This window comes from Diadema antillarum, unplaced genomic scaffold, assembly GCF_040938485.1.
Source record: "Diadema antillarum isolate AM-2024a unplaced genomic scaffold, OU_Dant_1.0 scf00000049, whole genome shotgun sequence".
In the NCBI taxonomy this organism is placed as follows: Eukaryota; Metazoa; Echinodermata; class Echinoidea; order Diadematoida; family Diadematidae; genus Diadema; species Diadema antillarum.
In genome coordinates, this window is record NW_027270938.1 from 2,889,421 (window position 1) to 2,916,971 (window position 27,551).

General features: G+C 39.4%; 1 protein-coding gene across 1 annotated transcript; it reads left to right on the plus strand.

Annotated features, from left to right (window-relative positions):
* The first annotated feature begins 34 nt into the window (after positions 1–34).
* On the plus strand, positions 35–26,922 carry LOC139715507 (3-hydroxy-3-methylglutaryl-coenzyme A reductase-like). Its single transcript, XM_071627077.1, has 19 exons — positions 35–233; positions 9,310–9,484; positions 10,337–10,451; positions 11,782–11,869; positions 15,999–16,189; positions 17,527–17,633; positions 18,673–18,792; positions 19,490–19,644; positions 20,246–20,400; positions 20,796–21,130; positions 21,517–21,711; positions 22,086–22,244; positions 22,716–22,801; positions 23,301–23,478; positions 24,109–24,279; positions 24,867–25,007; positions 25,384–25,542; positions 26,253–26,407; positions 26,780–26,922. The coding sequence occupies exons 1-19, from the start codon at positions 184–186 to the stop codon at positions 26,913–26,915; spliced, it is 2,871 nt and encodes a 956-aa protein (XP_071483178.1). The 5' UTR covers positions 35–183; the 3' UTR covers positions 26,916–26,922.
* Positions 26,923–27,551: the final 629 nt, after the last annotated feature.

Sequence of the window (27,551 nt, forward strand, 5' to 3'; positions counted from 1 at the left end):
CACCGACAGCACACTGACAGAACACTGCCGGCGTTTGAAGCACCGGTGTGTGAGGAGCAGAGAATTCGAGAAGCTATACTAGGTCCTAATCAAACCTTTCCTCGTCTGGGGGATGTTCAGGGTGCAAGGGGACTTGTCTGCAGAATATCTGTTAATTCAGTGCCAAAAAGTGGATAATTAACCATGATTTTCCTTGATAAGATTGTGGATCTGGATCTGGAAGTGAGAACAAGGTAATTATCTGCTTCTTTTTGCTGTTGCTCTCTTTCTGTGCACTACATGTTAAATTTATTGAGAAGTAATGTGTCTGTGTCATGTAGGCCTACATACTCACAGAACTACAATGATTTTATAAAATAATTCTAATATTTTTTCTGGTAGGCCCCCTATGAGTAGAATTTGATGTTTCAATGGGTTTGAATTTGAATTATCATTTGTCTTTTTTTTTAATTTGATCTTGATTGCTATAGATGTGGTATTCTGGTGATTCTGAGTGTAAGCTTTTGCACAATATGCAGTTTGTATATTAGCAGCATATGTTGGATATAAGTCCCATGCCATGGCTGCGCGTAAATAATTCATGCTAAGTAAATCCAGATTTTTAAAAAGAAATCACTCTTTTGCCTTGTTTGTTACTATTCACAGCTTTTCATAGGACTCTTTTATTGTAGCACATCTTTTATCTATTTTCCGCTGATCAAAGAAGTCCTACATTATATTTCTCTCTGAAAGATGCAACATACTGTCTGTTTCACATTGGTACAGTAGGTCTTGAGCCTCAGGGCCAGGGGTCTTTCTCATGCTCACACACCTGACAAGCTTTTTCTCACACCTCACTAATAAAATCAAGACATGTATACAATATATATTTCCAACTACCAGAAAGTCACATGTTAGGACATTTTTTTTTTTCAAATTAGAATATATTTACATCACCGCATTGCATGACTTTCAGCTTGAAAATGCTTCCCAAAGCTTCTTACCACATCATAAACATGTATATGGAGGGTAGACATCCATCCCCACTCCCTTGATCTGTGCTAATTCACCATTAAATCTTGCGCCCAGTTGCTAACAAATTACTGCGGTATTTAACAAATTGCTGTGGTATTCAATACCACAGTAATTCTAATGTGACATGCAACCTAATAAGTATTGTGAACAGGTAATTTTCTTCAATCCTGAAAAAGTTCGCTGCAAATGGATTTTGTTTTGATGTATTCCATTTTTAACGTCAAACATCCTGCAGTGAATCAAAGCTACCAGATGCTATTGATCACTGATTTTATGCCCCTCATTTTCTAGATTTATCTAAAATGTAATTAGGGCACAATTTTGACTGAAACTGCAGAGACTGAAATTGAATACCCACAAACCTCAGCTGTTTTTAAGGTGGTTTCTTCTGTTTGAAGGTGGTTTGTATCTTCTAAGGTGGCCTCTGTGGCCAGAAGTCTGTAATGGTTGTCTTCTAGACCAACATTGCCTAGTTATGAAGTCAATGTCATCAAAGCAGTTCTCCAGATCTCTGGCCATTAAACAGAGAAGAATGTGTGAAAACATAGAAAAAAGCATAACATTGCAGCTTATATCGGTAAATATATATCTGTAATGATGTCTGATATACTGCTGACAGAGACAAGTCTATTGAGTTTCGTTTGAAGCATACGTTTCTATGTAAAAGCTACAGCAATTAATAGCCTTGACATTGGTTCAAAGCTCAAGTTTCATATTGTACAGAAACATATGTTGTCTTTTTTAGAAGCCAGGAAATACACATGTAGTAAACATATGAAGAGAGTTGTTGAGAGATGAGAGAGGGAGAGTGAGTCCCACTGTTGGCATCATAACCATCCTCATCTATCCAGTTTAGGAATGATCATTTTGTCCCGCAGATAACCTTTCTGCTGTGATAATGAAGGCCAGTTTTTGACTTGTACTTACATGTTTGTGGCACATACACTCTGGCAAATGGAATAGCTGAGCTTAAATTGTTCATTTCCCCCAAGAGAAAACCAGTGAGCAAAGTAAGGAATTTTATTCTGTGTGGCACAATATGCTTCTGCAAAGCAGATCTCAAGCTAGTTCAATATCTTTCAAACATTCTATGAAGTTGGTGAATTTACAAGCATGTATTCCTTTTAAATCCCAATTTGCAATGATTCAACATCAGCAGGAATATTTGCTTGATCATTTGTCTGATTTGGTGCAAACTTTATCCTTCACTAATGAATTTTAAGGACCACTGAACAAACAATTGTGAATGGTGGTTTCATTTTAATCATTAACCTCAAATCTTTGTGTTTATGGCAGCTTTTGAAAATGTCATGAAATAGCTTGATCGCTCTGTGAGAAAATAAACTGTTAAAAATAGTAGGTGTGACAGTTATAACGTAACTAGGCATCCTGCAACTGAGTAAAAAATTGCCATACATCAACGTAAAATTTATCGATGTAGGGCAATTTGTTCAAAAAGTAAGTTGTGCACAATAAAAACAACTCGATGGGAGGATTTCATAAATTTGAATAAGTAGGCATCCTGTTGTCATATAAATGTAAGGTCTAACAGTCACATGGATGTGACATCATCCTTTGAATGCGAAACTAAAACAGAGGTATTCTGTGATTCTTTCATTTCATATAAAGGGAAGCAGGATGTGTCGAAACCTTTGACTGATACATTTGACTTGAGTGGAACTATTAAAGAAAATGTTTCTTCAAAGAGTTCTTGAAGGAATAAGGAGTACTATGGAAGAAATAAATGCTCACACATGTGACTGAGGAACCCACAAAACCAAGAAAAATTAAAGTTACAAACATCAGCACTCAACGACTTGCAAGCATGTGTTAACGATGTTTTCAGTGTCAACTGTACATGTTGCCATTATCTTTCATATTTATGTCAAATTGAAGCTGTAAACAAAATTATTTTTCAATGCTTCCAATTGGGTAAAGGTACAATCTGCTTACCAAAGTTTGACACTTTTAGCCACCATGTTTTTAAAAAGCATCTTTTGAAATTTTGAAGTGTAAATCACTTAGTGAATAAAATCTTTTGATACTTGTGCAATTTCATATGATTAATCTGTTCCAAATGGCTGTCTGCAAAGTAACTTTCTTTTTGGGCTGAATTCAAGCTACGGAGGACATGTGTGTAAATAACTGTTGATAATCGGTACCACTGCTATTGGAAGTTTCTGACATTGCAGGTCTTTGTATTTTTTTTCTTTTTACATAGTATCCTTATGATGGAAAAGTTGCCTTTGGAGGGAAAAGATAGAAATTGATATTGAGTATTCTGTGTGTGCTAGAAATTTTCTGTGTCTTAGAAATGAACCCGGATGCACATTAAAAGAAAAAAGAGGAAAAAACATCCTCAGCACATACTACACTCAGATTTAGTGTCTTTTATCAGAGCAAAGGAAAGTGTATTCTTTGGTATGTTTGAGGTTGTCTAGACTCTGTTGTATCAGTGGAATTCATATATTTTGAATCTTTTGACATACCGGTACATGTATTTTATACAAGAATGACTTCTCAAGGTAGTGCACATCTAATTTGTGCTTCAACCCTGTCTCTGCAGAAGGCCCAGTACGTGATCGTCTTTGCAACTCAGAGCTGCTATTGTGCAGTCTCTAAGCTAGCAACCTGTACACTGGGTGCCAATTTATCTCTAGATTTCTCTCTTTATGACATTACAGTTGGTCTTAACCTATACAAGTGTTTGTCCACGCCTGCTTAAATTTCCTGAAGATTGCGTCCACTCTGACGACTCTAACTTCAAATCAAAAATATGTTTATGAGAGGAGATTTTCCATGCATCAGATTTTATAGCACCCATTTTCCATGCCATATCTTTTCCATTCACACTTAGTTTTAAACAAAAAGTAAAAACATTGCATAATCAGTGTAGGCCTACATGGGGGTCAATGGCTGGTCAAGTGATATTCAGGGACTTCATAACACCCGTCAGATATACATGTTTGTTTGCTCGATGTGCAAATACGATTGTGAATAGCAGGAACCAATTCTCTCCCAAGAAAGATTGTGGCCTGATCCATAATAATGCTATTGTGCTCTTTTTGATTTGGTCACAAGTGAATGCATGCTCTACCATTGTTTCCGTAGGATTTGAAGTGTTTTGATGCATGTTTGATGCAGTCAATATTTGCATCTAGACATTACAGTTGCCTATTCTTGTTTTGCTTGTTTTGTAATTTTATGGCAAGATTTTTGTCCGAAATTCTTTTTTCCTCTAAACCCAGGTCTGCAGTGAACATATTCATACACAGGTGCATCTTCAAATTCTTGTGATAATTTCTCTGATGTGAGATTGTAAAATAGAACTTGAATATTCAAAACCTTCATTTTTCCCAAAATTGTGTACCTCAAAACTTGAGCAAAGTGAAAGCAAAACTTATGCAAAGGTAATTCACAGCTTTCTGTCTTTCTTTCTTTCTTTTTTTTGACGAAAAGTGTACATTCCACTTATTACTAATGTATGTTGATATCATTGCCTTCTGAAGGAGGAAGTCAAGTGCTCTTTCATAAAGCCGGATATATGAAATTGTGCGGAATATGCCTTGATATCATTGTACTACTGTAACATCATGGACTGTCACAGCAATTCATTGTATAGACATCACTGAATCCACAAACTGTAAATGTTTGTTTGGGTTAGGCCTACCCTCCCATTTGTCTAGACAGTACAATATGATTTTAATACATGTATATTAATTCCATAACCATTGCTGGCAACGTTGCTGCCACCATGTAGATGAGCATTTTTCTCTGAAATTTGTGACGATATCACATAAAAAACATCCAAATGCTATGACAGAGATGTGTTGGTTGTACATGTATTTTCATGAGCAAGCAAACAAGCAAGTGTAGTCATGCGGTGACCCCATTGTGGTTGTGAAAAATGATGTTTAAAAAAAAAATCAACAACAAACTAACTACATTTGGTTCTGAGTCATTAATTCCGTAGAATTCCCTTGCTATTCTTTATCAAGACAATGAGGTGTAGATTGATGACAAGGAAATGTATCCTCTTCGCCACTGTTCTTTTTTTCTCACATTTCAATGCAATATGACCAAAAACAAAACAGAACATTTTTTTCAAATCTTTCCTTATTTTCTCAGCAGTTTATGATAGTACAATATGTGTGTACTACATTGTACATCATATGTTGAAAGAATGATGAAATTTCAATATGACAAGTTTACATATGGTGCACTCCAGTTTGTTGGTGAGGACATTGAAACTCCCTTATTACATGATATCATACTAAACACACCCAAGCACTTGGTACATATACCACACTCTCAAGAGTTATTGAAAAGAGGAATATGATATCAGTAATAGTTCAGAATGGAATACTGTAAAAGTGAATATTTTTGTGCAAGTAATTTTTGCGCTCAACCGGGTAAAATGTATTTTGCATGTTTTTAATTATAACCTCGGAATCAGGACATTAACTACTGGAACATATGGCACGCAAAAATATTTGCGTGATTTTATTTTCGCGCTTGCGTGTGGTTGCGCGAAATGCACGAAATGCACGAAATTTTCCACACCGTGAAAATTTCCATTTTTACCGTAGAATGGAACAGAACAGAATAGAAAAGAATCTCTTTAGGAAACATGTCATTACAGATGATTATCTGGTAGCATTTGTATAATCATAACTTGCTTGAAGATCCCTAGCCTGTTCACATTAGTTTCACAAAATAATGTTGAGATTTGATTCTTATAGGCTTGTGAGATGGATAGCATATATACCAGTAATTGGAGACTATTATTAGGCTCCACAAGTGTGCCTGCAGGTGCAGGTAGTTTGCACTGCAACAGAATTTTAATTTATGCTCGTCTACTTTAAAAGTTAAAAATCATAGTCATGGAATTGAAACATCTTACTGTAAAATTCATCACGTGTTTCTGTGGGGAACATCGCAGGTAAATTCCGGGGGTTTTATAGGAGTTTTAATTTTGTTTGAGATCACTTTTTTTTTCTGGACTTAACTGCTTGGAGGCGTCCAGATAATAGAGAAGTCTGAATAAGAGAGGGCCACATAATTTAGGTCAGACTGTAGGCCTACTCAATCGCTGTGAGTTGGTGAGTGGATTTTCTCCACCGCCTGTCTGTGTACCTGCGTGGTGGTGTTTGTTCTCCCTCGGCTGTGAATGTGCTTGCGGACACTTGTCCTTCACCCGACTTTCAGCAGGAAGCTATGGGAAGCATCGCCCATGCAATGAGCTGCTGTATTATGCAAGCGGTGCCCAACTTACAAAATCTCAAGTGCCCCCGAACTATATACATGATCATGCATTGGTGCCGAAATTCATCATTTATTTACCAGATATTTTTCCCCCACCATATTTGGACAAGAAGAGTATTTTGCAGTAATAAGAACAGATATAATGTTAAGTCGTGAGCAGAATTGTTAATGTAGTGACATGTAATTAATGGCCCTATTTTTCACAATTTGAATGTGAGACAGGTTAAGTTGCTATAGGAATAGGCGAGTCATATGCCTTGGGACTTTCAGTTCAAGCCATGCTCTCTGATAGTTGTACTTGACAATAGTATTTAATTTTTTGTACAGTGATATCACAATTCTTAAAATCAAAGTCATCATTTTTTAGGTTTATGGGAATATTTTATACAATAAGTATCAACATCCAATCAGTTGCACTGTGTCTCTTTTACATTAAAAAGCCGGTTTGGTGAAACCTTGTTGATTCCTTATCTTTTCTTCCTCAGTATATGACATAGATTATAAATCATATTGAGGGTGAAAAGCAGCTTGTACGGCATATTACAGCATTTGAATATGTTTAGTTTTGTTTCATTATTATGGAGGGTATTTTGTTATGTTTGCTTTGCGCAGTTTACAATTCACTGGATGAAAAAAAAAATTAAGGAAAACATCTTGGAAAGAGCTCATCCTCTGGGAAAAATCCTGAGTGCAATTAAAAAAGAAAAGAAAAAACAAATCAGATGAGTTAGGGAGCCAATTCCATGTGAAATGTACAAAAGAGGTGACAGATTCAGACCAATTATGGCAGACTGTGTAGGATAAATGATTTATCCATCAGCCCTGGGGAGAGGGAGTAATGTAGAGGAGAGTAATTAGAACCTCCACTATCCCCCTTTTCCTCCCTTTGCAGCAGATAAAAACATCACCAGTAAGATTGTATCTTATTTCAAAACCAAAGTGTTGGCAATCACACAGTCTTCACGTCATTCGGAAATAGGAAACAGGTGCTAAGCCAGCATGGGGAATTCCCCCAAGTGATGACATGAATATCAAACATTTCTTTCCAAGGTATTTAAACCATACTGAGTTTCTTGGAATACCTCTTGGAATCCATTTGGCAAAAAAGAAAGAAGAAGTTGTGAAAGTTTCTACGGGGTAAGTCCCCACAGTACATTATTGCTATAAGTGCCAATGAGAGTAGGTTTTTCCATTTTCAAGGGCATTTCAACCCTCTTTCCAGTGAGTATGTTCTGTTGAGAGTGCTTCAACAAAAGAGGCAGACACATAATACCATTTGCTGAACCTCACACATGAGGATCTGAAACAGCATTGCTGTCAGTCTGGTTAAAAAACATTTCCTCAGCAGTCTGTTCATCATCAAAGCTCATCAAAAGCCAGTGAGTAAGTTACAGAAAATTTAATTCAGTTTAACAGAACAGGGAATTTAATCAGTGATATTTCTGCCACTAGTCCATTTTCAAGTGGCCATTTTGGCAAGGGCATTGATCATTCATTTTTTACCAAGCAAGTGCCTACTAACTTTACTTGCCCTTGGCAAGTGGACTAGTGGGGTTGGGCTATTTGTGTAGCACCCTGTAGGATGGATCATATGAAATCCAACAGTGAGACAAAACTGGACATGGTCGTACTTGTTAGCATGATCTATTCGTGTGACATGGTATCCTACAAGAAATTATTAACAGTGATAGTACATGTAATCTCAGTCATTGAACTGTCGTGCTCTCTACAGTAAAATTGCTTTATTTTGCATGTGAGCTATGATATCATTGAAATCAAGCCTTATTGTAAAGGGAATAACTTTTTTTTTCCATATTTGCGTTTTATGTTTCCTATGTTGCTGTTGCTAGGAAATTTCTATCAAGTTTTTGAAATGCCTGTGCAGTCAAAACTCTTCTCACTCGACATCCACCACCCAGCTTCAACGGAGGATTGGTTAATTATTACTTACATTGCGTGACAATGTGTTACCTTATGTTATCGGTCAAGGTCCCTTATCTTGCGATAAGTGGAAGCTAATCTTTTAAACTGTTTCATGATTATCTGCAACACAATCCCAACCTTGGGTCCTTACCAAATGTTGTGATAAACCAATATTCTAGACAATTACAATTGTTGCATTTTCATTGTGCTGCTACAGATGTAGCACTCGCTTTAATAGTTGCCGACTGATAAGGCCAGCTTCTCTGTAGGAATGCCGATACAATGTATTCAACCTTCGCTGTTCTTTGTTTGCCGATTGGCGTGCATACTGGAATGCTTTCTTTGCTGCTTTAATTGGCTCAGATGTCTAGACACTGATTGTCAATGAATAGAGATTACCTATTTCTCCTATCAAAATCCATATCGTGCCACCACGGCCTTCCTGCCGAACATTGCTGCGCCTGAGTGGGCTTGCCATTGTACAACTTTGTCAAAGTTAGATGGATTGCTGAATGCTGATTAAAAAGCTTAGCGATTTCAGCTTTATAGTGCCTGGGATTTGTATGTAAAGGGTTACTATTTTACAATTTCTGCAATTTAAAAAATTGAAGAGTTTGATGAGGCAATTGGCTCATGGAGATGTATTTTACTTGTTTCATCCTGTTTGCTTTAGGTGGATGGACTTGATAGTTGGAGAATTAAAAAATGTTGCACATCAATTGATGTCACTCAGTGAACAGTATTCTCTTCTTTTTTTGGGGGGGGGGTGGGGAGGGATCTAAATTAATTGCATTTAACGTGATTAAAGTGTGTTTTGGTATGGACAAATCCAAGTACTTTTGGAAGAGCAGAAATGTGCTTGTCACATGCACTTAAGCCCACACACACTGACACTCACACAAACAAGTCAAATCTACATAATAGGCAAATCTTTCTAATGCGCGTAGGTGGTGTTGTTACAGTGGCCTTCCACAACTCAGTGAGTTCTCAGTAACAACATAAACCTTCAGATTCCAGACAATTGTCATCCACGGACGGTCTGATCGCATAATCCTCCGTCATCACACACCTTTGTTATCTCCCCTCTTTGTCTCTGTCTGCATCCAGCGTGCGCTCCGACATGCTGACCCGCCTGTTCCTGGCCCAGGGGCGGTTCTGTTCCTCCCACCCCTGGGAGGTCATCGTCTGCACCCTCACCCTCACCATCTGCATGCTGTCTATGAATTACTTCACCGGCCTGCCCCAGATCTGTGGATGGAACTACGAGTGCGACCATGTGCAGGTGAAGACATAGGTTGTTTTGATATCTTTTTTTAACAAATGCTGGTTTGATATGATTTGATATGATTATGATACATTTGCCTCTTTTTTGAATATTACAGTCTTGGATCATTTTAAATCATTCTCTTGAAAGGAAATTTCCCATTTTAACAGCTAGAGCTTTCAAAAAAGAAGAAGAGAGAAACAGTGGCTGTACCCCTCCCCTTTTAGGAGGACACCAGTGTATTACAGTCGTAATACTTTTTATGATGATGACAAAACAATGTACTTTGTATAATGATTACTCATGGTGTGCTTTTGACAACACACTGCCGTAATCTGTTCTCAAAGATTATAATTACAAGAAAATTTTGTGTGTACAAACACAATATCTGTTGAATACCATGAGGGCAGTGCTAAGTTGCAGCGGTACCAGAAAAATAATGATAATATTGTGATAATGGTGGTAATGATGATGATATTCTTGGAAGTGACTTCCTGAAATGTGCTTTTCACCTACATGATATCGTATCAGATTTATAGGAGTACTTCACCAAGTACTGTGTCAGTGTAGACTATTTAAAATGTGAATCAAAACTTTTTCAACGTCTCACAACATTTAAAACTTCTGCGAGGTGTGTTGGTAGCAAGTAGAATGAATTGATGAATGATGGATTGGTGATTAATCAAGCAGACACTAAAAGGAGAAAATCCCAGAATTTTCAGAAAGGAAATCTTGCTTGCATGATCCACAATATTCGTGAATGGTTTGGTTTCTGGCGTGGAAAGTCTGAAAAATGACACAATGTGAAGATGCTCGACTTCATCTTCAAAGGATCTATGCTCATTTTGCTTCCTTTTGTTTTCTCTACAGGCGTCATCACACTCATCGGACATCATTATAATGTGCATAATGAGAACGCTAGCAGTCGTCTACCTCTACTTGCAGTTCACAAAGCTGAGAACGACAGGATCAAAATACATCCTGGGTCAGTGACTAGTCTTAGTCCCAGTAGCTTTCTTCACATAGCAAGTTGATACTGTATTTCACATGGATTCTGTTTTTCATAAATTTCTCACTTGGACTAATAGTTACAAAATTAAATGCTCACCCGAGTTTGGCCTCCTGTAGCATGTATGCACTGTGTATTGTCTCCAAAGTGGGAGTATGGCATCTTACTTAGTATATTTAGTACTTTCAAACTGGACCCAGTAACTACCACAAATGTGCAGAGATCATAGCATTGCATATATTTGCATCATTTACTCTGTTTGCGAGTTGAGAGGAAACATGGAAATATTGTGACGTGTAACTACATGCAGACCTAACAGGTTTTTATGATTCTGCAGGAGGCTGCCTGAAATGAACTGTTTCTTCATGGCCTTGCAAAAAAAGAAAGAAAAGAAAAGAAAGATGAAATCCTCTCTGATCTAGCCATTTCTATTGCATCCTAGGATGCATGAAATACTCTTGAGAATCTCGTTCCTTCAAACCTCCCGATTGTCTCGTGTCAATGTTGGCAACCCTGGTACAGATCATTATTAAATCTGTTGCAGAGATATTCTAAATACATTCTAAATCCTGAATTGTCTGTTTCCCCGTGGCCTCATAAAGCGAAATCTTGAATGACACTTTTAAAGGAATGCATATAATCCACCCCAAACTTGCGGTAGAAGGGATCAAGACAGAACAGCTTTTTGCTGACCGTATTTCTCACTTTGCGCAAACTTTCCCCTTACAGACGATCGTAGATGAAAGGGGAGTAGTTAATCCTGGATGGACAGTCTTTCGACCCAAGAAATTGAGGTCATGAAATCTTTGAGAGGAAGTGAAAATATCTGGGAGGTGCATAGAGAGCTACTAAGCTCCTATTGAGGATCGGATTATAGGGATTATGCCTTATGCGTCTTTTGCTGAGATTTGTTCATTCTTTTGACTTTTTTCCCTGTATGTGGGTGTATTTGTATTCATTTGTTATACCTCATACCTTGGTAGTTTTTGTTCGCAAAGCTGTTTACTAGTGTTTGTGTAGTATTTAGTATTCTTTTTTTTTTCATCAAAAGGAAGAAAATATGTTTTTAAAGTGAAAAATATGTTTGCTTAAAATTAATTTAGCATGCCTAGCATGCACACTCTTCTCATGAATTATGTGTACATTGTATTTCATGATTTATTTCTATTTTTAATTTCTTTGTATTTTGTGTATTTCATTTGGTTACTGTACCTGATGAAATACAGTGCAGAAAAAGTGAAATGAAATAGAATGTAATCAGGAATGAAATCAAATTTAATCAAATCATGTAATGTTTCACTTGCAGGCATTGCCGGTCTCTTCACAATCTTTTCCAGCTTCCTATTCAGTAGTGCTGTCATCCACCTCTTTGGTCTGGAACTCACAGGGTTAAAGTGAGTGGAAATGCTTCATTCCTGTTCTGTCAAATAAAACCTTACAATCCAAAGTGTGGATACTCTTGGATTATCATCCTTTAACCCCCCCCCCCCCCTTCACACCCCCTCTCCCTAACCCCCCTCCCCCCCCCCCCCAAAAAAAAAAAAATAGTCATAAATTTGATATTAGGCAATTTTTTGGAGGGTTGGTTAGATGTTGAGTTTATGATACTTCCTTCTTTTTTTTTGGGGGGGGGGAGGGGGAAGGATTTGTTCTCTATCATGGTAGAATGATAGTTTGGGCTGTCATCCTCTGTTTTCTTTTCCTTTTTTTGGAGGGGGGGGTGGGGATGGAGGGGGAAGTACTGGTAGATCCAGTTTGCATGTAGTCGATTACAGAGGCTGATTGAGAACATGTTGTTTTTTCTTCTCTGTTTGCGGATGGCATTGTTGTAGAGCTTAAAATGTTCTTGTCGTTAATATGGTGTAGCCGAGGTAAACGTCACATGTGTTTGGTCTCAAATGCACTTACTTTCTCGACCACTCGAGTGTATTGGTTAATGATGTATAACGGCGTTTTTTGAGGTGCACAGTGTGCCGAGTTCAACAAGGCTGGTATCTTGTTTGCACGAGATAAAAACCAAATACCTCCAGTTTGCATTTGTGCCGTTATCAATGTCGTATCGGCATTCATCAAGACATTGACCCCCCTAAACAAGGTGGAATGATTTGTTCGGTTCACGACCAGCAAGTCATTTACCTAGCTGTTTTGTTTGTTTTTTAATGAAATAAAACTGAATTCATATGTGCCGCTAGCTCAGCTGATGTGAACTTTGAAAACCACGCCCTTATTTCTTTTAAAATTGGAGTCATATCACGATCTATCTTTTATCTGTGCATATTGAGTATTTTCGTCTTGTTTGCTGATGTGACGTCAACAACAAACAAATTGTTCTGATGTAACATGTTTGCATGTCTCAGCCTTGTTTGATAGCTTTTACCTTGGAAATGACACGAGATCTGCCGCCTTAATCTTGATTTCTCTTGTTACTGAAGCCCAGTGTAGATTAGGGTGTGTAGATGATACAAAGTGGATATATTGCGCTTTGCTTTCAGCCTTACAATTATACAGGCTGTACTCAAAGAAATTCTGTTATCAAAGTATCTACCTGTGCTTGGATTGTAATTACGTATTTCATGTGTTTATGTATAATGATTATGTTTACACAGGAAAATGACTTAAAATTTCATCAGTGCTTTGTGGCTACTCCGAGTTTCATAAACCACATGGAGTGCTATCATCAAGCAATTGATAGCATAGCATGTGATATATCTATTAAATGATATCACCCTTACACAATGTAATGGAAGGTGCATTTCAAAGTGCAAAATGTAATGTGTAAAGGGTGGTACACATGTTACCATGGTAATTCAAAATAAGGGAGGCCTCATAGGCGAACTGAACTACTTGTAATACACTACAGGGAGACTTAAATTAGAGCTCACTTCAACATGTTATATTCATGAATATTCAATTGTATTCTAATGCATGAAAAGTGAGTAATAGTTGTTAGCATACTTGTACAAAATGTAGGGGAAATCAGGGGTGGCTGTTTGTTAAAGCTGCAATCATGCTTAAAACACTTTTAGTTTTAAATGACTTGCAGGCAAATTTGTTGCATGTTACTACATAGAGTCTTTTGCTTTCATTGTTGCTGTTTAAGATATCAGCAAGTCATCACCCTTTCCAATTTTGGTACAAAGAGTACCCCATAAAACCATCAGAGAAGAAAAAACAAAGCAAAACCAAAAACAAAAACAACAAGAGGGATATACAGTGTCATTACAATCTGCAATAGTCACATTCATCATTAATACACTCGGCTGTAAATTAATTTGTCCAAGAACACACTAGAGCTTGTGGATTTCCTCCAAGTCACTGTGCCTTATAATCACTGGAATCAACACAGCAGGAAACACATCACAGAGCTAAGTTTTAAGTGACGATTCAACGCTGGGAGCAGTGATTTCAAATATTTGAGATCACCACGGGATATGACCAATAGCAAAGAGAAGAGCAACTCTGAGCTAGACATGTCATGATATAACAAAAGGTATATTTCGAACAAACCATCTATCAACAAGCATCAATTCACATAGCGTCTAGGAAAACATTTCATTGCCATTTGAATATACAGTATAGCATTACAACTTCAATATTCACACACAACTTTAGCATGTCCATCCATATTTGTTGTCTTTTTTTCACATGCACATAGCAATAAATCTGTGCTTGCATTTTACTGCTTCTCTGTCTTCTTACTTACTTTAAACATTATTTAACATTCTGTTCTGGCATATATAGTCCAACAGCATCCTTCATAACTGGATATCGCTCTATACCAAACTACTTTTGGACTCACTAGTGCAATATGGTTCTGATAATTTTCTGTGCATGGCAGCTTAGAAATGGTTGTACTTTAGGCATGTGTAGTACTTACAAAGTTCGAGTGCAAGATACACCTCTAAGGGTTTAAAAAAACAAATTATAGAATGGGTAGCGCGAATCCTGCGATCTGATTGGTCGAGAGCTATGTGTTCATTTTTACTGGCCGCACGCTGAGTCACAGTGGTAAACATGTTATCGCGCACTTAGGAAGAGTACGCGTACTTGTAACAAAGGTTCGCGCACTAAAGCAAGCGTTCGCGCACTCAGCTTGGCCATGCATCCAGTAAAACTGATGGCATGGCTGGCCATGCATCCAGTAAAAACGCCATGCATCCAGTAAAAACGGTAAGCACGGGTATGCATGCCCGTTTACGGCAAGCCAAAAGGAAATGCATCCAGTAATTTTGTCATCGGGTAACACGATAGAACTAGAAATGTCGCTATGGCGACTGGTATGCCTCCGCCATAATGCATGATTCTCCTAATAGGTCTATAGTACATGTGGACAATGTGTGATTACATTTTCACAAAATTGGCAAAATATTAAAATGACATGTTTGTCACAAATGTATTGAATGTTTACCTTCCTTGACCTATGTTTAATTGGATGAATAGGAGAGCATGTATTTGGGGATTTAAGAACTTTAACTTGACTTTGACCATTTCATAAGTTTATGCACTGAGTAATTTTCAAGGTATGGAGAAAAATCGCAATTTCTGTATTGAACAGTAAATTGTTATCATTTTCATCTGGCCTTTGATTTATAAGAGAAGCACTGTCAGGCAGAACATACATAAATTCAGCATGTACTAAGTTTCAAGATAACTTGAGCCACTTCCGAGATATGGAGAAAAAAGTAAGTTCAGCACTTTCACTTGATCTTTGACCTTTGACCTTGTTGGCAAAAAAAAAATCCCAGAGAATCTCTATTGGGTTAGACATGCATACATCAAGTTTAAAAAAAATATATCCTGCTGGCATTGCATAAATATAAGGAAAATAGTAAGATTTTGAAGTATTGCCCTTGACCTTTGACCCCTGACCTTTGATCCCATGAACCCTAAATTCCCTAGATAACCACTGCCAGTCAGTAGATGCATATACACTATGTTCCATGAAGATACCTTGAACAATTTCCAAAATACAGAGAAAAAAGTAAAATTTTAACATTTTACTTGACCTTTTGACCTTTGACCTTTTGACCTCATGACCCCAAACTTTCACCAGAGAATCTTAATTGGGTAGTACATGTATACACTAAGTTTCAAGAAAATATTTTCTGGCATTGCATAGATATGGGGGAAATAGTAAAATTTTAAGCATTTGACCTTGACCTTTTGACCTTTGACCTTGAGCATGTGCACCCAAAAGTTGATAGGCACAACTTCACCCCCTAATACACATACATGCCAAGTTTCATTAGGATACCTCAAAAGGTTTTGGTAGTTACCCTGTCCACAAAATTCATTACGGACGGACGGAAGGACGGACGGACGGACAACCCGAAAACATAATTCCTCCGGCACCACTTCGTGGCGGAGGCATAAAAATACCCAGTCAGTACAGTACTTTGATGACTTTATTTTGATGCAATGGACAATATTTTGCACCATGGTACAAAATGACTTGGATAATAATCATACAATAAATGAAAGAGTTGTCATGGTTGCCATGTCTACCGTTTGTGCTACTTCCAGCGAGGCGCTTCCATTCTTCCTGCTCCTTATTGACCTGACCAAGGCGAGCGCCCTCACCAAGTTCGCCCTGAGCAGCACCTCGCAGCGGGAGGTGAAGGAGAACATCGCCCGCGGCATGGCCATCCTCGGCCCCACCATCACCCTGGATACCGTCGTCACGACGCTCGTCATTAGCATTGGGACAATGTCTGGTGAGTTTGCAAACTAATGCTGTATAGAGAAATCATCGATATTCATAGACTGTGTGAATGTCAGGAAATGTGTACAATTCTTTTCCTGCCCCCAATGTAAAAACTGTGTGGTACTGCTGGAAGAATAGTTTTTCACATTTCATTTAATTGATCTTAACTCTAAAAAGACTGGGGCATTTCGCGCGATTACTCTGCAACACGCAATGCTCTCGCCGCGATGCTCTATGACTTTTTTCTTTCGAGTTTCCCGCACATTTTGACACCAAATTTGTGATGCCCGGGGGTACGGTTCTGTAGTTACATAACTTTTTGTACATGCACGTGAGGCCGAAAATGGCTCAAAAATGTGATTTTGTGTACAAAGTCAATGCAAATTGAGTTTTTTCACATGGTTCATATAAATATGCTTATTTTTACTCTCAATGGCTAACATTAATTTGTTTTAGGAGTATTATGCTTCAAAAAGTGTCTGCCACAAATTTTGTTAAAAAAACAATGAAAACAAAAGGTCGAAAAAACAGAAATACATAAGAAATTCATAAAACAATAAAATAAATAAGAAATTAATTTTGATACCAAATTTTTTTTCAAGTACATTTGCTAAGAATGCCACAAAGAATAATTAGACCAAAAATGAGCACTTTTGGAGCTTTATTTACTGATTTAGATCAAAGAGTCTGATTTCTCACATAAATTAGCATAATTAATCAAAATGAAATAAAAGAAGACTATTTTGGAAAATTTAAATATACGATCTTGTAGATCACATCGCACACTACCATTGTGCAAATTTCCGCGGCGATCGCGTGATCCACGGCCGAGATCTTAAGGGGGGCCCTTTAGCCCCCCCAGTCTTTCAAGCTACCAAAATAGCCGTCTTTTTAGGGTTAAGTGGCAAGATACTCTACCAGTTATTGTGAAAACTCTTCAGGAGATTAATGCTGGAATAAACATGGTGACTGCTAGTCTTTCAGACCATGAAACATCAGTGTTAGAAAGATGTTTATTTTTGCCGATGTACCGCCATAGTATTTGTCATGTTTCTGGGTATAAGGGAGGATATACCCTGGGAAAGAGAAAAACACTCAGTGTGTGAAAGAAGTTATACAGGAGAAGGTAGTTAATGCTAAGATGATTTTTGTGCTGCATGTCTCGTCCCCAAAGATTGCCAGAGGCATTATTTGTCAAATACCTGGATTTTGCCATCAACATTGAAGATCATTTGTCCTCCTATGAAGAGTTGCTTTGTTGAGGGAATTTGTTCCCGAAGTGATTACAGTTTTGGTTTTTGATGTACGATGCTGACAGGTCTGATTGTTTGTATTTTCCGTTTTCAGGAATCAAGAAGATGGAAGTGTTCTGCTGCTTTGGCTGCCTGTCTCTCATCGCAAACTACTTTGTCTTCATGACTTTCTTCCCGGCTTGCCTTTCACTCGTATTAGAGGTGATGACCAACAAGTCTTTTTTATAAAAGGAAGCTATATGAGTCTTGTAACTATGTAGCGTTGATCTCTTGTCTGACTTGTAAAGGCTCTTGTGTTCCCATTTTGGTTCTGAAAAACATTTTCAGTATGGAAGAGGACCCCTATGACTATCTACAATATCTGCAATAGTGTTATGTCCAAGGCAGTCGTTGAGAACTGTCATATAATGAGAGAGATAAAGAGAGAGAGAGAGAGTGTGTGTGTGTTTGTGTGTGTGTGTGTGTGTGTGTGTGTGTGTGTGTTGTGAGTGTTGTGAGAGAATGGGTTGGGGGATATAGAGAGAAGAGGAAAATTATTTGTTTTGTCAAGCGGATATCTTGTCACGTGGCATGGTGCGTGTACATTGATTGAACACGAGCCACGTGATTAATAACCCTCAATGTCAACACCTGTTATACTGGTTGGCCATTGGACAGTATACTGGTTGGCCATTGGACAGTATACTGGTTGGCCATTGGACAGGTGGCGCATTGAGTGCATGCTTGTCAGGCTGTGATTCTTTTAAACTCTCAGTTTAAAATCTCCCCCCCCCCCATTATTTGAAGATTTACAAAACTGTTCAACTAGCCAAATTAACCTTTGCTTTTGTTTTTGTTTTGTCATGTGTACATTTTGCCTTTAGTCTAAAATGAGAAAAAAAAAGTATGGCATTATAGGGCCTTGTGCTGTTCCGTGAAATGACTTTGTCCCTGGATTTGTCCATGCTAAATTATAGGTGTGAGTATTCCAAGTTCCAAGTTGTTGGTTCATGTACTTGATACAAACTTCTGCACATCAGGTTATTGCATAATTATGTCTTAACCAAGTAGACATACTTAAAGTTATGTTAAATTATGTGTGCACTAAAAAGACAAGCTAGGATATTATGGTGAGCTTCTTCAGTGTTCTTTTCTTTCCAGCATTTGTAATCACTAATGATTATCTACCCAGTAGTCTGATATATCAACCGGTTTGGTCTTGTCTCTCACTCTCTGTCTTTATCTCTGTCGTCGACCGCAGTTGTCAAACAGCAACAGGCACGGTCGTCCAGTGTGGCACCTCGGTCACTTTGCCGAGGTGCTGGAGGAGGAAGAGGACAAGAAACCCAACCCGGTGGTGCAGAGGGTCAAGATGATCATGGTGAGGGGTCAAGGGGCTGTCCAGTCTCCTCTCCATAAAGATTATGAATCCATCTGGTGTACCCTTCATAGATGATTGATTTCTTTCAAATTGTTTTTAACACTGATAAATACCATCAGAATAAGCTTTGAACAGATGTATGTGAAAAATGAGAATGTTACAGACACAGTCTTTCCCTTTATGTGAACATCATTTGCCACAAAAATTTCTACATGATGACTTAAAGAAGTTTTGATGAGCTGATTATTATTAAGGAGATATGGTACCCATTTTTGCTTTTTTCCTTTATGGTTGCTATGAAGCATAGATCTAAAGTAGGAAATTTAATGAAATTTCTTCAGTGGTGTCAAAATTAATCTTGACGGCAGCATTGAATCACAAGGAAACTTCTCTTGGCACCAAAGTTGCGATCTAAACTTGTTCATTTGCCACATGGGCATCTTATTTACCCATCTCTTTATCAGCTTTCTGGAAGAAGTCTTTAATATAAACTAAACCGTCAACAAATGTGTGACAGACTGCAAGCTGAGGAGAAAGGCATGTAGGCTATTAAAGTTCTATCTCTCAATTATGTTATAACCATCCTGTGCATTGGTTCTGCTGTTGCTATTTCCTCCATGCATCTCTGTCATTCCATCTTCCACTCATTCATTCATTCTTTCATTCTTGACCTCACCCACCCTGATGTTACCCACAGGCCACAGGTCTGATGTTGGTGCATGCCCACAGCTACTGGGTGGAGGGCAGCAACACCCACCTCATGAGCCAGGACAACCCGTTCTTTGGCAGCAACCTGCTGACCAACAAGGAGATAGAACCGGACCGTCCACTCTGGCAGTTCTATCTGACCAGGTCAGTCACCCCTTTGAATGCCCCGCTCTATTTTTTATCAACAGTTATAGATACTTATGCTCTTAGCTGCATTTTTTCATGTTTTATGCATGTGAGTTGAACATTTACACTAAAAGATTTGTGATGTAGTTATCATTCTTTTTGTCTTCAGTAAATGTAGTGTACATGCTTGCAAACTGTAGCTTTTTTAATGCAGTAGTAAATTGCCTCTGATGAAGAATATGAGCAACATTGATATATAAAATATTAGATTATCAGTTCTAATACTGTAAAACGAGGAAAGTTCGCGCGGCATTTTAATTTCGCACATTTTGTGAGAGCCAAAATTTGTGAAATTAAAATGGACACGAAAGTTCTTGTCTACACTCTATGCATTGAATGCCAGTGAAGGTTCGCGAAAATTTCAAGCCGCGAATTTATCATGTTTTACAGTATTTTACCAACATCTTTCTATTTCTCTCTTTCTCTGGCCTTCATACTTCCACTCATCTCTCTTTCCGCCTCACACTCATCTCTTTTTCCATCTTACACTCTCCTCCTTTTGATTTTCCCTCGTGAATTTCTCTCTCCCCATCTCTCTGCCTTGCCATTCCTGCTCTAGGATGTGGCCGCCCACCCTGGACTACATCATTACTGTCATCCTGGCGAGTGTCTTGGCCGGTCACTACATCCTCTTCTCAGACTATACCCAGAGCGACAAGCGTGTCTGCATCGCAGAAGGTCATGAGGTCGTCAATCAGGGGTCAGACGTTGAAGGTTTGTGTCTGTGGTGTTTAAAGTGCTGTTTTGTTTTTGTTTTTTCTCTTCCCCCCCCCCCCCCCCAAGCTGGAATGGGGGTTAGAGATCATTGCAGTTTGTGGCTAGGTGGGTAAGGGTAGAATGCTGGAGAAGAAGGGTTTTAATATACGATATATTTAGTAGTCCATCTTTGCTTTGCCTTCATTAATGTAATTCATATTTGAATAATATTCAATGCTGCCAGTGATACAGGTGCCATGTCTTTGTCTATTCAAGACATGATGGTAGTAATATGAAAAGTACATTTTCGTAGGTTGTATATTCATTTGGAAGATTGTGCCCCCCATAATGTGTGAATTACAGATAAGTATTCATATCCACGGGATATTGTTCTCTTCTGCTTTGCTGCATAGATGTCGGTGAGTTTGAAGCTTCAGAAAGTGGTCGCCTCCCTTCCACCTCTTCCACCAGTGACGTCAAGGTCATTGAACTCATGACCTCCCGGACCCAGGGTGTCCAGACAGACCCCGTCAAGGCGTCGCCCCGCACCACACCTCACACAAGCCGATCCTCCTCCCCGGTCACCACCCAGGGCCCCGCCCGATTCACCATTGGCTCCATCGGTAGCGAAGATGACGACGACGCCAGGGAGGAAGAGGGGGAGGAGGTGGAGGTCGAGTTGGTTCTCGAGAAAGAGCCGCAGCCTCCCCGACCCATTGAGGAGTGTCTGGAGATTCTCAATCTTGGAGTAAGTTCAAATATTTTACTTTCTTATACCTCCATCATCCAAATCTTGTTCAAGGATCATGCTCAGATGTGATGATGGTCAAGGTTTCTCCCCAAAGTGGGTGTCACCAATGTTTGTGTTAACATATCTGAGTAATTAAAAAGCAAATGAAGAAGAAGAAACAAGATTCTGTTGGAGATGGACATGTCTTTTGGCGATGCTGTTTATCGATATCGTGCTCATACAACATGCTCATTCGACATGTGAGAGAATAATCTGCAAAACGTCAATCAAAATCATTGTGAAATAATCTCTACAGAACAGACAGATTGTGCAGGTCGCATGTTTGCGGTATTAATGCTTGAACTAAACATCTTGTTTATGTAAATTTGCATCTGTCCATGCAGAAGGGCCCTGACGAGCTGACGGACGAAGAGATCTGTCTGCTGGTGGCGGGGAAGCACATCCCGTCCTACAAGCTGGAAAGCGTCCTCGGCAACCCGGAGAGGGGCGTGGCCATCCGCAGACAGATTGTCAGCAAGTCGCTTCCCATCACAGACGCTCTCGAGAAACTGCCATACACCAGCTACGACTACTCCTTTGTGAGTTGACATTGATCAGGAGGTGGCTTTGAGTGATGCAAAGTTTTTGGTGCTTGTGTTGATGTGGGATTGTGTGCTCATCCACATGAAATTTTCTTGACTCCAATATATTCATTTTGATCCCATTCTTGATGCCAAATATGAAATTTGAATAAATTTCTGTCAAGATTTGATGTCATACAAATGAGAATTTAAAACAAAAATGTTATCACTTTATGTTAAAAAAAAATACTGCTCAATAGGCATGTTGATTAAAAGAAGAAGTGAATTGGGAAGGATATCAGGACAGTCATATATAATCTGGAAATCTAAGAAATATGCAGATACAGAACTTTGTGTTTACAATGTGAGAATTTCTGTTTTCAATTATCTAGGTGTCTGGGGCGTGCTGTGAGAACGTGATTGGCTACATGCCCGTGCCCGTGGGCGTGGCAGGCCCGTTGCTCCTGGACGGGAAGGAGTACCAGGTTCCCATGGCAACAACAGAGGGTTGCCTAGTGGCCAGCACAAATAGAGGCTGCCGAGCATTGCGGGTGAGTCGCAAGAAGCTGCAAGTCCTACCACTGAATTAAAAGCGAATCCAATTTTTTGCGAATCGGGACTTCACAACAATTTCGCGAGTGGTTAAATTCGCAGGTTTGGAGTACAGGACTGAATGGAAAAATGTATGCATACACGTCACAATCATGTCGGGATCAGAGTTAATATTTTCTCGTGGTTTGAAATTAGCGAGTAGTGCCCGATCTCTCAAAATTTGTGATGATAATAACCTGATGAAATATTTGGCGTATGCATTACATCATCAATGTGTGAAAAATAATTCTTAAGCGTCTGTGGTCATAGTTACATACATTTCAGAGTTACATCTTAGAGAATGTTTATGTGTGCCAAGAATAAAAGCTTCATAGGCCGTTTTAGATTTATGGCATTTGCGTTTGGTTTCTGTAACTTTTTGTCATTTCCCTTGTTGTAAATTCCCTCTTGATTTTGTATTTTGCCCATAGTCTGCCGGAGGAATTCACAGTATACTCATTGCAGACGGCATGACGAGAGGCCCGCTGGTCAGACTGCCAAGTGCAATGGAAGCTGGGTAAGGGTCAAGGGTCAAAATGGGGAAAATGCATGCATCTATCCACCAGAGTACAGTTTGTGTAGGAAATATTCCTCTGGTAATGCAGATGCCTCCCCCCATTGTTTGTGCCTCCTGTGCTGTTTATTGCCTTCTTCATGCTCAATTTCTGCCACTTTTTGTGTATCTGATGGCTGTTTCTGTAAACTACAGTTATCTTTTTTTCTTTTGCCCAAACAATCAAAAAATAAAAGTTGCTTTATGTGACATACAGCCTTCAGTTGAATGTGAAGAATTGCCCTATAGAGAAAAAGCTGAAATTTGTTCATGTGTTTAAGATTTAAACTTCATCCAACACTGATAATCAAATAAACAAAAGGACTAACTTGATACAGTGTAGTGTGCGCATAGGAATAGCTGTAGAATAAAAGTTTTGGAGAGATGCATATATATATAGTTGAGAATTTCATTGTGTGTCAATTTCCCTTCTCTTTTTATTATCCTGCTCATCGACAAACAGAGACATAAAGAAATGGTTGGAGGTTCCCGAAAACTTTTCCATCGTGAAAGAAAGATTCCAGTCAACCAGCCGGTTCGCCAAGCTGATGAGCATCCAGACCGCCCTGGCCGGCCGCTACATGTACCTCAGGTTCAAGGCTGAGACTGGTGACGCCATGGGCATGAATATGGTCTCAAAGGTGAGAGAGAGAGAAGGCGTAGAAGGATCAAAATTTCTAGGTTCGAGACTCATTGGACAAATCAGAGAATTTATTTGGGGGAGATGATGAAATCATCTGCAGAGACATCTGCAGATAGGAAGAGGTTGGGGTTTCTGTTAGAGAAATAGATTTGTTCAAGGCATTCATCAAGCTGTAGTTCGTAGGGAAATCCTGATAATGAACAAAGATAATTCATACTTTTTAAAAGAGTCTGAGCATCATCTCAGCAAGCAAGGATTTAGAACCATTCAGAGTTTTGTCTCACACTCCTTATCAGTTATTCACTATCATGAAAGCCAGAGGAGGAGGAAGAATTGAGGAAAGGAAAGGAAAGGAAAGGAGAGAATGAACTTCTCCTGTTTTAGAAGCTACATGGTAAGGAACTAATTGAGAAATAGTGTGAGATCATGAATGGAGCAGAAAGGGCTGAGGATTTAGGTAGAGGAGGGGAAGAAGAGGAAGAAAGGAGTAGAATGAAAGCAAACAGGAGAGGTAAAGCAAGTGGACATTGGGATGTGAGATGGATTTTAGAAAAGGGTTTAGAGATGACGGAGGAGAATGGTACACCTCAATAATGTTGAGATGCTTTGTGTGTAATGATCGTTCCAGGGTACCGAGAAGGCTCTACACGCCCTCCAAGAGCACTTCCCCAACCTGGAGATCCTCAGTCTGAGCGGTAACTACTGCACCGACAAGAAGGTGGCGGCCATCAACTGGATAGAGGGGCGGGGCAAGTCTGTGGTGTGCGAGGCAACAGTCCCCGCCCACATCATCAAGCAGGTGAGTATTCCACACACAAAGTGTTGACAATCTGGCATTTTCCGGTGAGTGAGCAAAATGCACACTATCTCACCATCATTGAGTGGACTTCCAACTTCCTCCTTGGCGGCCAAAAGTTGTACAAAGAGTTTGATGCTGTACTCTTTCAGCAGCAAACTTTACTCTCATTCATGGAAAAAAAACAGAATGATTTCATAAAAACAGCGTAAATATTGTGCGTGGTTGTATTGCATAGAAAATGAACTGTAACTGGTTATTCGACAAGCTAATGCTTCTCGCTGATTTGACAGCAGAAATGTACTCCTTCTGCTCATCTGTGTAGAAAATGATTTCTTCTGAGTGCATATTCTTGTGATATGCATGTTTTATCTATTTACAAGCAAAGTTTCTGTCTAGATTGTGATGCTTAGCCAATACCTCCATCATGATGTCTACTTACATCTCAAAAGAATTGTAGCAGATGAAACACATCAAGTACATTCCTATGCATTTTCAGGGCTATCTATGTGCATGTTGTGTTAGCAGAGGTGCTCATCATTCAGTCATTTTCAGTATGTAAACCATGATATTTTCTCACAATACATCAGGTGCTCAAGACCAGTGCTTCTGCATTAGTTGACCTGAACATCCACAAGAACTTGGTTGGCTCAGCAATGGCAGGCAGCATTGGTGGCTTCAACGCTCACGCAGCGAACATCGTCACGGCAATCTACATTGCCTGTGGGCAGGTAAGCTTAATAACTGTCTTGTGCCCGCTCAGAGAGCATTAAAAAATTGCTATAATTTATTTAGATTATTGAAAAAAAGAAGATAATTCCTTTGAAAGGTGTTTGTACCCTGTTGTAGATGATATGGTATGTTATGCATTTCCCTTTGTGAGGCTCTTTTTGCCATGGTTTTGATCTGTCCGTGTGATGAGCTTCAAAATCTGAGTGATTGTCACTACCCCATCACGTAATATCTATCGTGCAAGTTTATTAGACTGACGACAGTGATGTATATGTATAAATTACAAGGAACACAAATTGTGTGACAGTAGAGCTAACGCCTTGTGTCTTTGTAACTCACTGTGAGCATCCTGCCTTCTTTTTTTTTTTTCGCCAGGACGCAGCACAGAACATTGCCAGCTCCAACTGTATCACCCTGATGGAGACGAGCGGGGCTACCGGGGAGGACCTCTACATCAGCTGCACCATGCCCTCCATCGAGATCGGCACCGTGGGCGGAGGCACGGTCCTGCCCCCTCAGTCTGCCTGTCTCACGGTAAGTCGTTATTGGAGCGTGCGGTTGGGGGGGGGGGGGGGGTTAAAGCACTCTTCAGTGGTGGATCCAATTTTTTTTGTTTAAACAAAAGACATTTTTTTTTTAAATGGGGGAAGGGATGCTTGCACCTCCCCCCCTTTAATTTTGTAAAGGTGCCCCCTCTTTATGGAATTCCTGGATCCGCCCCTGCTCTTGCAAAGATGCCAAGTCTCCTTGATGCTGAAAGAGTCTCCCTGAAATTTTAAACATCCTGTCCTGATGAGAGTTTATGAAAGCCTCTTTGTTTTTGGAATTACATTTGCATATTAAAATGCATGCAACTCACTCATATCTTCCCGATTGCTCTTTAGAACAACCCGCAATTCTAATGCGTAAATTTTGGCACCCCTGCACTGGTCTGGTGTCACTGTATCCATGGTTTGGTATGATACAAATCTGAAACGAATTTTATATGCCTAGTTTGTTACAGTGTATTGCAACTGATGTAGGGCAATTTGTCAATCAGTTGCAATAAAAACATCTCGATGGAAGAATTTCATGAATTTGAATTGTTACAGTTTAGTAAATAAGATAAAGATTTGAAGTGGTCTGTAAAATAGCAATGTATTTAGGCATTTCTTTTTCAGTATTATTACGGGCAGGACTTGTGAAAGGGTTTCTAAGGAAACCATGTGACGTGTTTTTGTTTTGTGTGTATCTATGTGGTGCAGATGATGGATGTGAAGGGGTCCAATGTCCACGGATCGGGTCTGAACTCCTCCCAGCTTGCGCGCATCATTTGTGCCACTGTCATGGCGGGAGAGCTTTCCCTCATGTCCGCCCTGGCCGCGGGGCATCTGGTCAAGAGTCACATGAAGCACAACAGGTACATCTAATTTTCTCGTCATTTTTCTAAGCCACCAATTAAAGTAACATATTTTTCCATCTGTATTTCTCCATTTACTCGAAAGAGACTCATAAAAGTAGGGAGTTTAAATCAAGAGTATATCCCAATATTTCCATCTTATGTCAGAGATAAAGTAAAAAGGCACTGGGGTGGTAGAAAATATTAAAATGGAAATCCAGGCTTTAAGCAGCACATTCATCGTTCTCTTTGATATCACAAAACTGGAAAAGATACCAATAATGAGGCAAAATAGTATTTTGAGAACTAAGCTTACTGTTGTGTAGTCTTTGGTTGATTTTGAATCTTTTTTATTTGTTATTGTATACCTCTTTGCTCATTTGTCCGCTACAGATCTGCCCTCAACGTCGCCAGCCCCTTACATGCCATTCCAGAGCTCCCCGCTCACAAGCGAAGCAAATCCCTCGACTTCACGTCCCTGGCGGAAGTGGCCAATGTGCCGGGTACATGCACGGCAAAGGCTTCATGACGCACCTCACTCATTACCCATCGCCACGTCACATAGACACCCTCAGGCGTTCCCTGTGGTGGGGATCGCTAGCAAAGTCTCAGCTGTAGAGACTCATGAACTTGTACTCACCAGGAGGGGGAGGAGGAAGAGGAGCATCTGTGAATGCAGTCTGTAACATCACACTGTTGTCAGATCATCATGGAAAGTGTACCAAAGTATTCACTGATGGACCCCGAACATATCTGTATATGGAGATGGATTTGTGAAATGGCATCATTTTGCCGAAAATTTTTGTATTTATCATGGAAGGTGATACATGGGACAAGCTCACTCTTGCCACATCTTAAGAACTTCATCAGTCACCTTCATACTTTGGCTCCAAGCCGCAGTGACCCAGCCAAATGTCTGAAGAGCATTATATTTATCATTTGTATAGTATACGTCTGCAGCGCGGCGCCTTTATGTGGCATCTGCCCAAATAGTGAAGGTTCTTTATCCCACCCATCTCAAGAAGCACTCTCTTCCAATCCAAGTAGATTAGATGAACTCTAGGTGGCTTGCAAGTAGAGTTGTAGGAGAACCTAGGTTTGTCTAGCACCAACGCAGTGAAACAAAAGCCACCGATCCATGAGAGTTTGACTAAAATTGAACAAT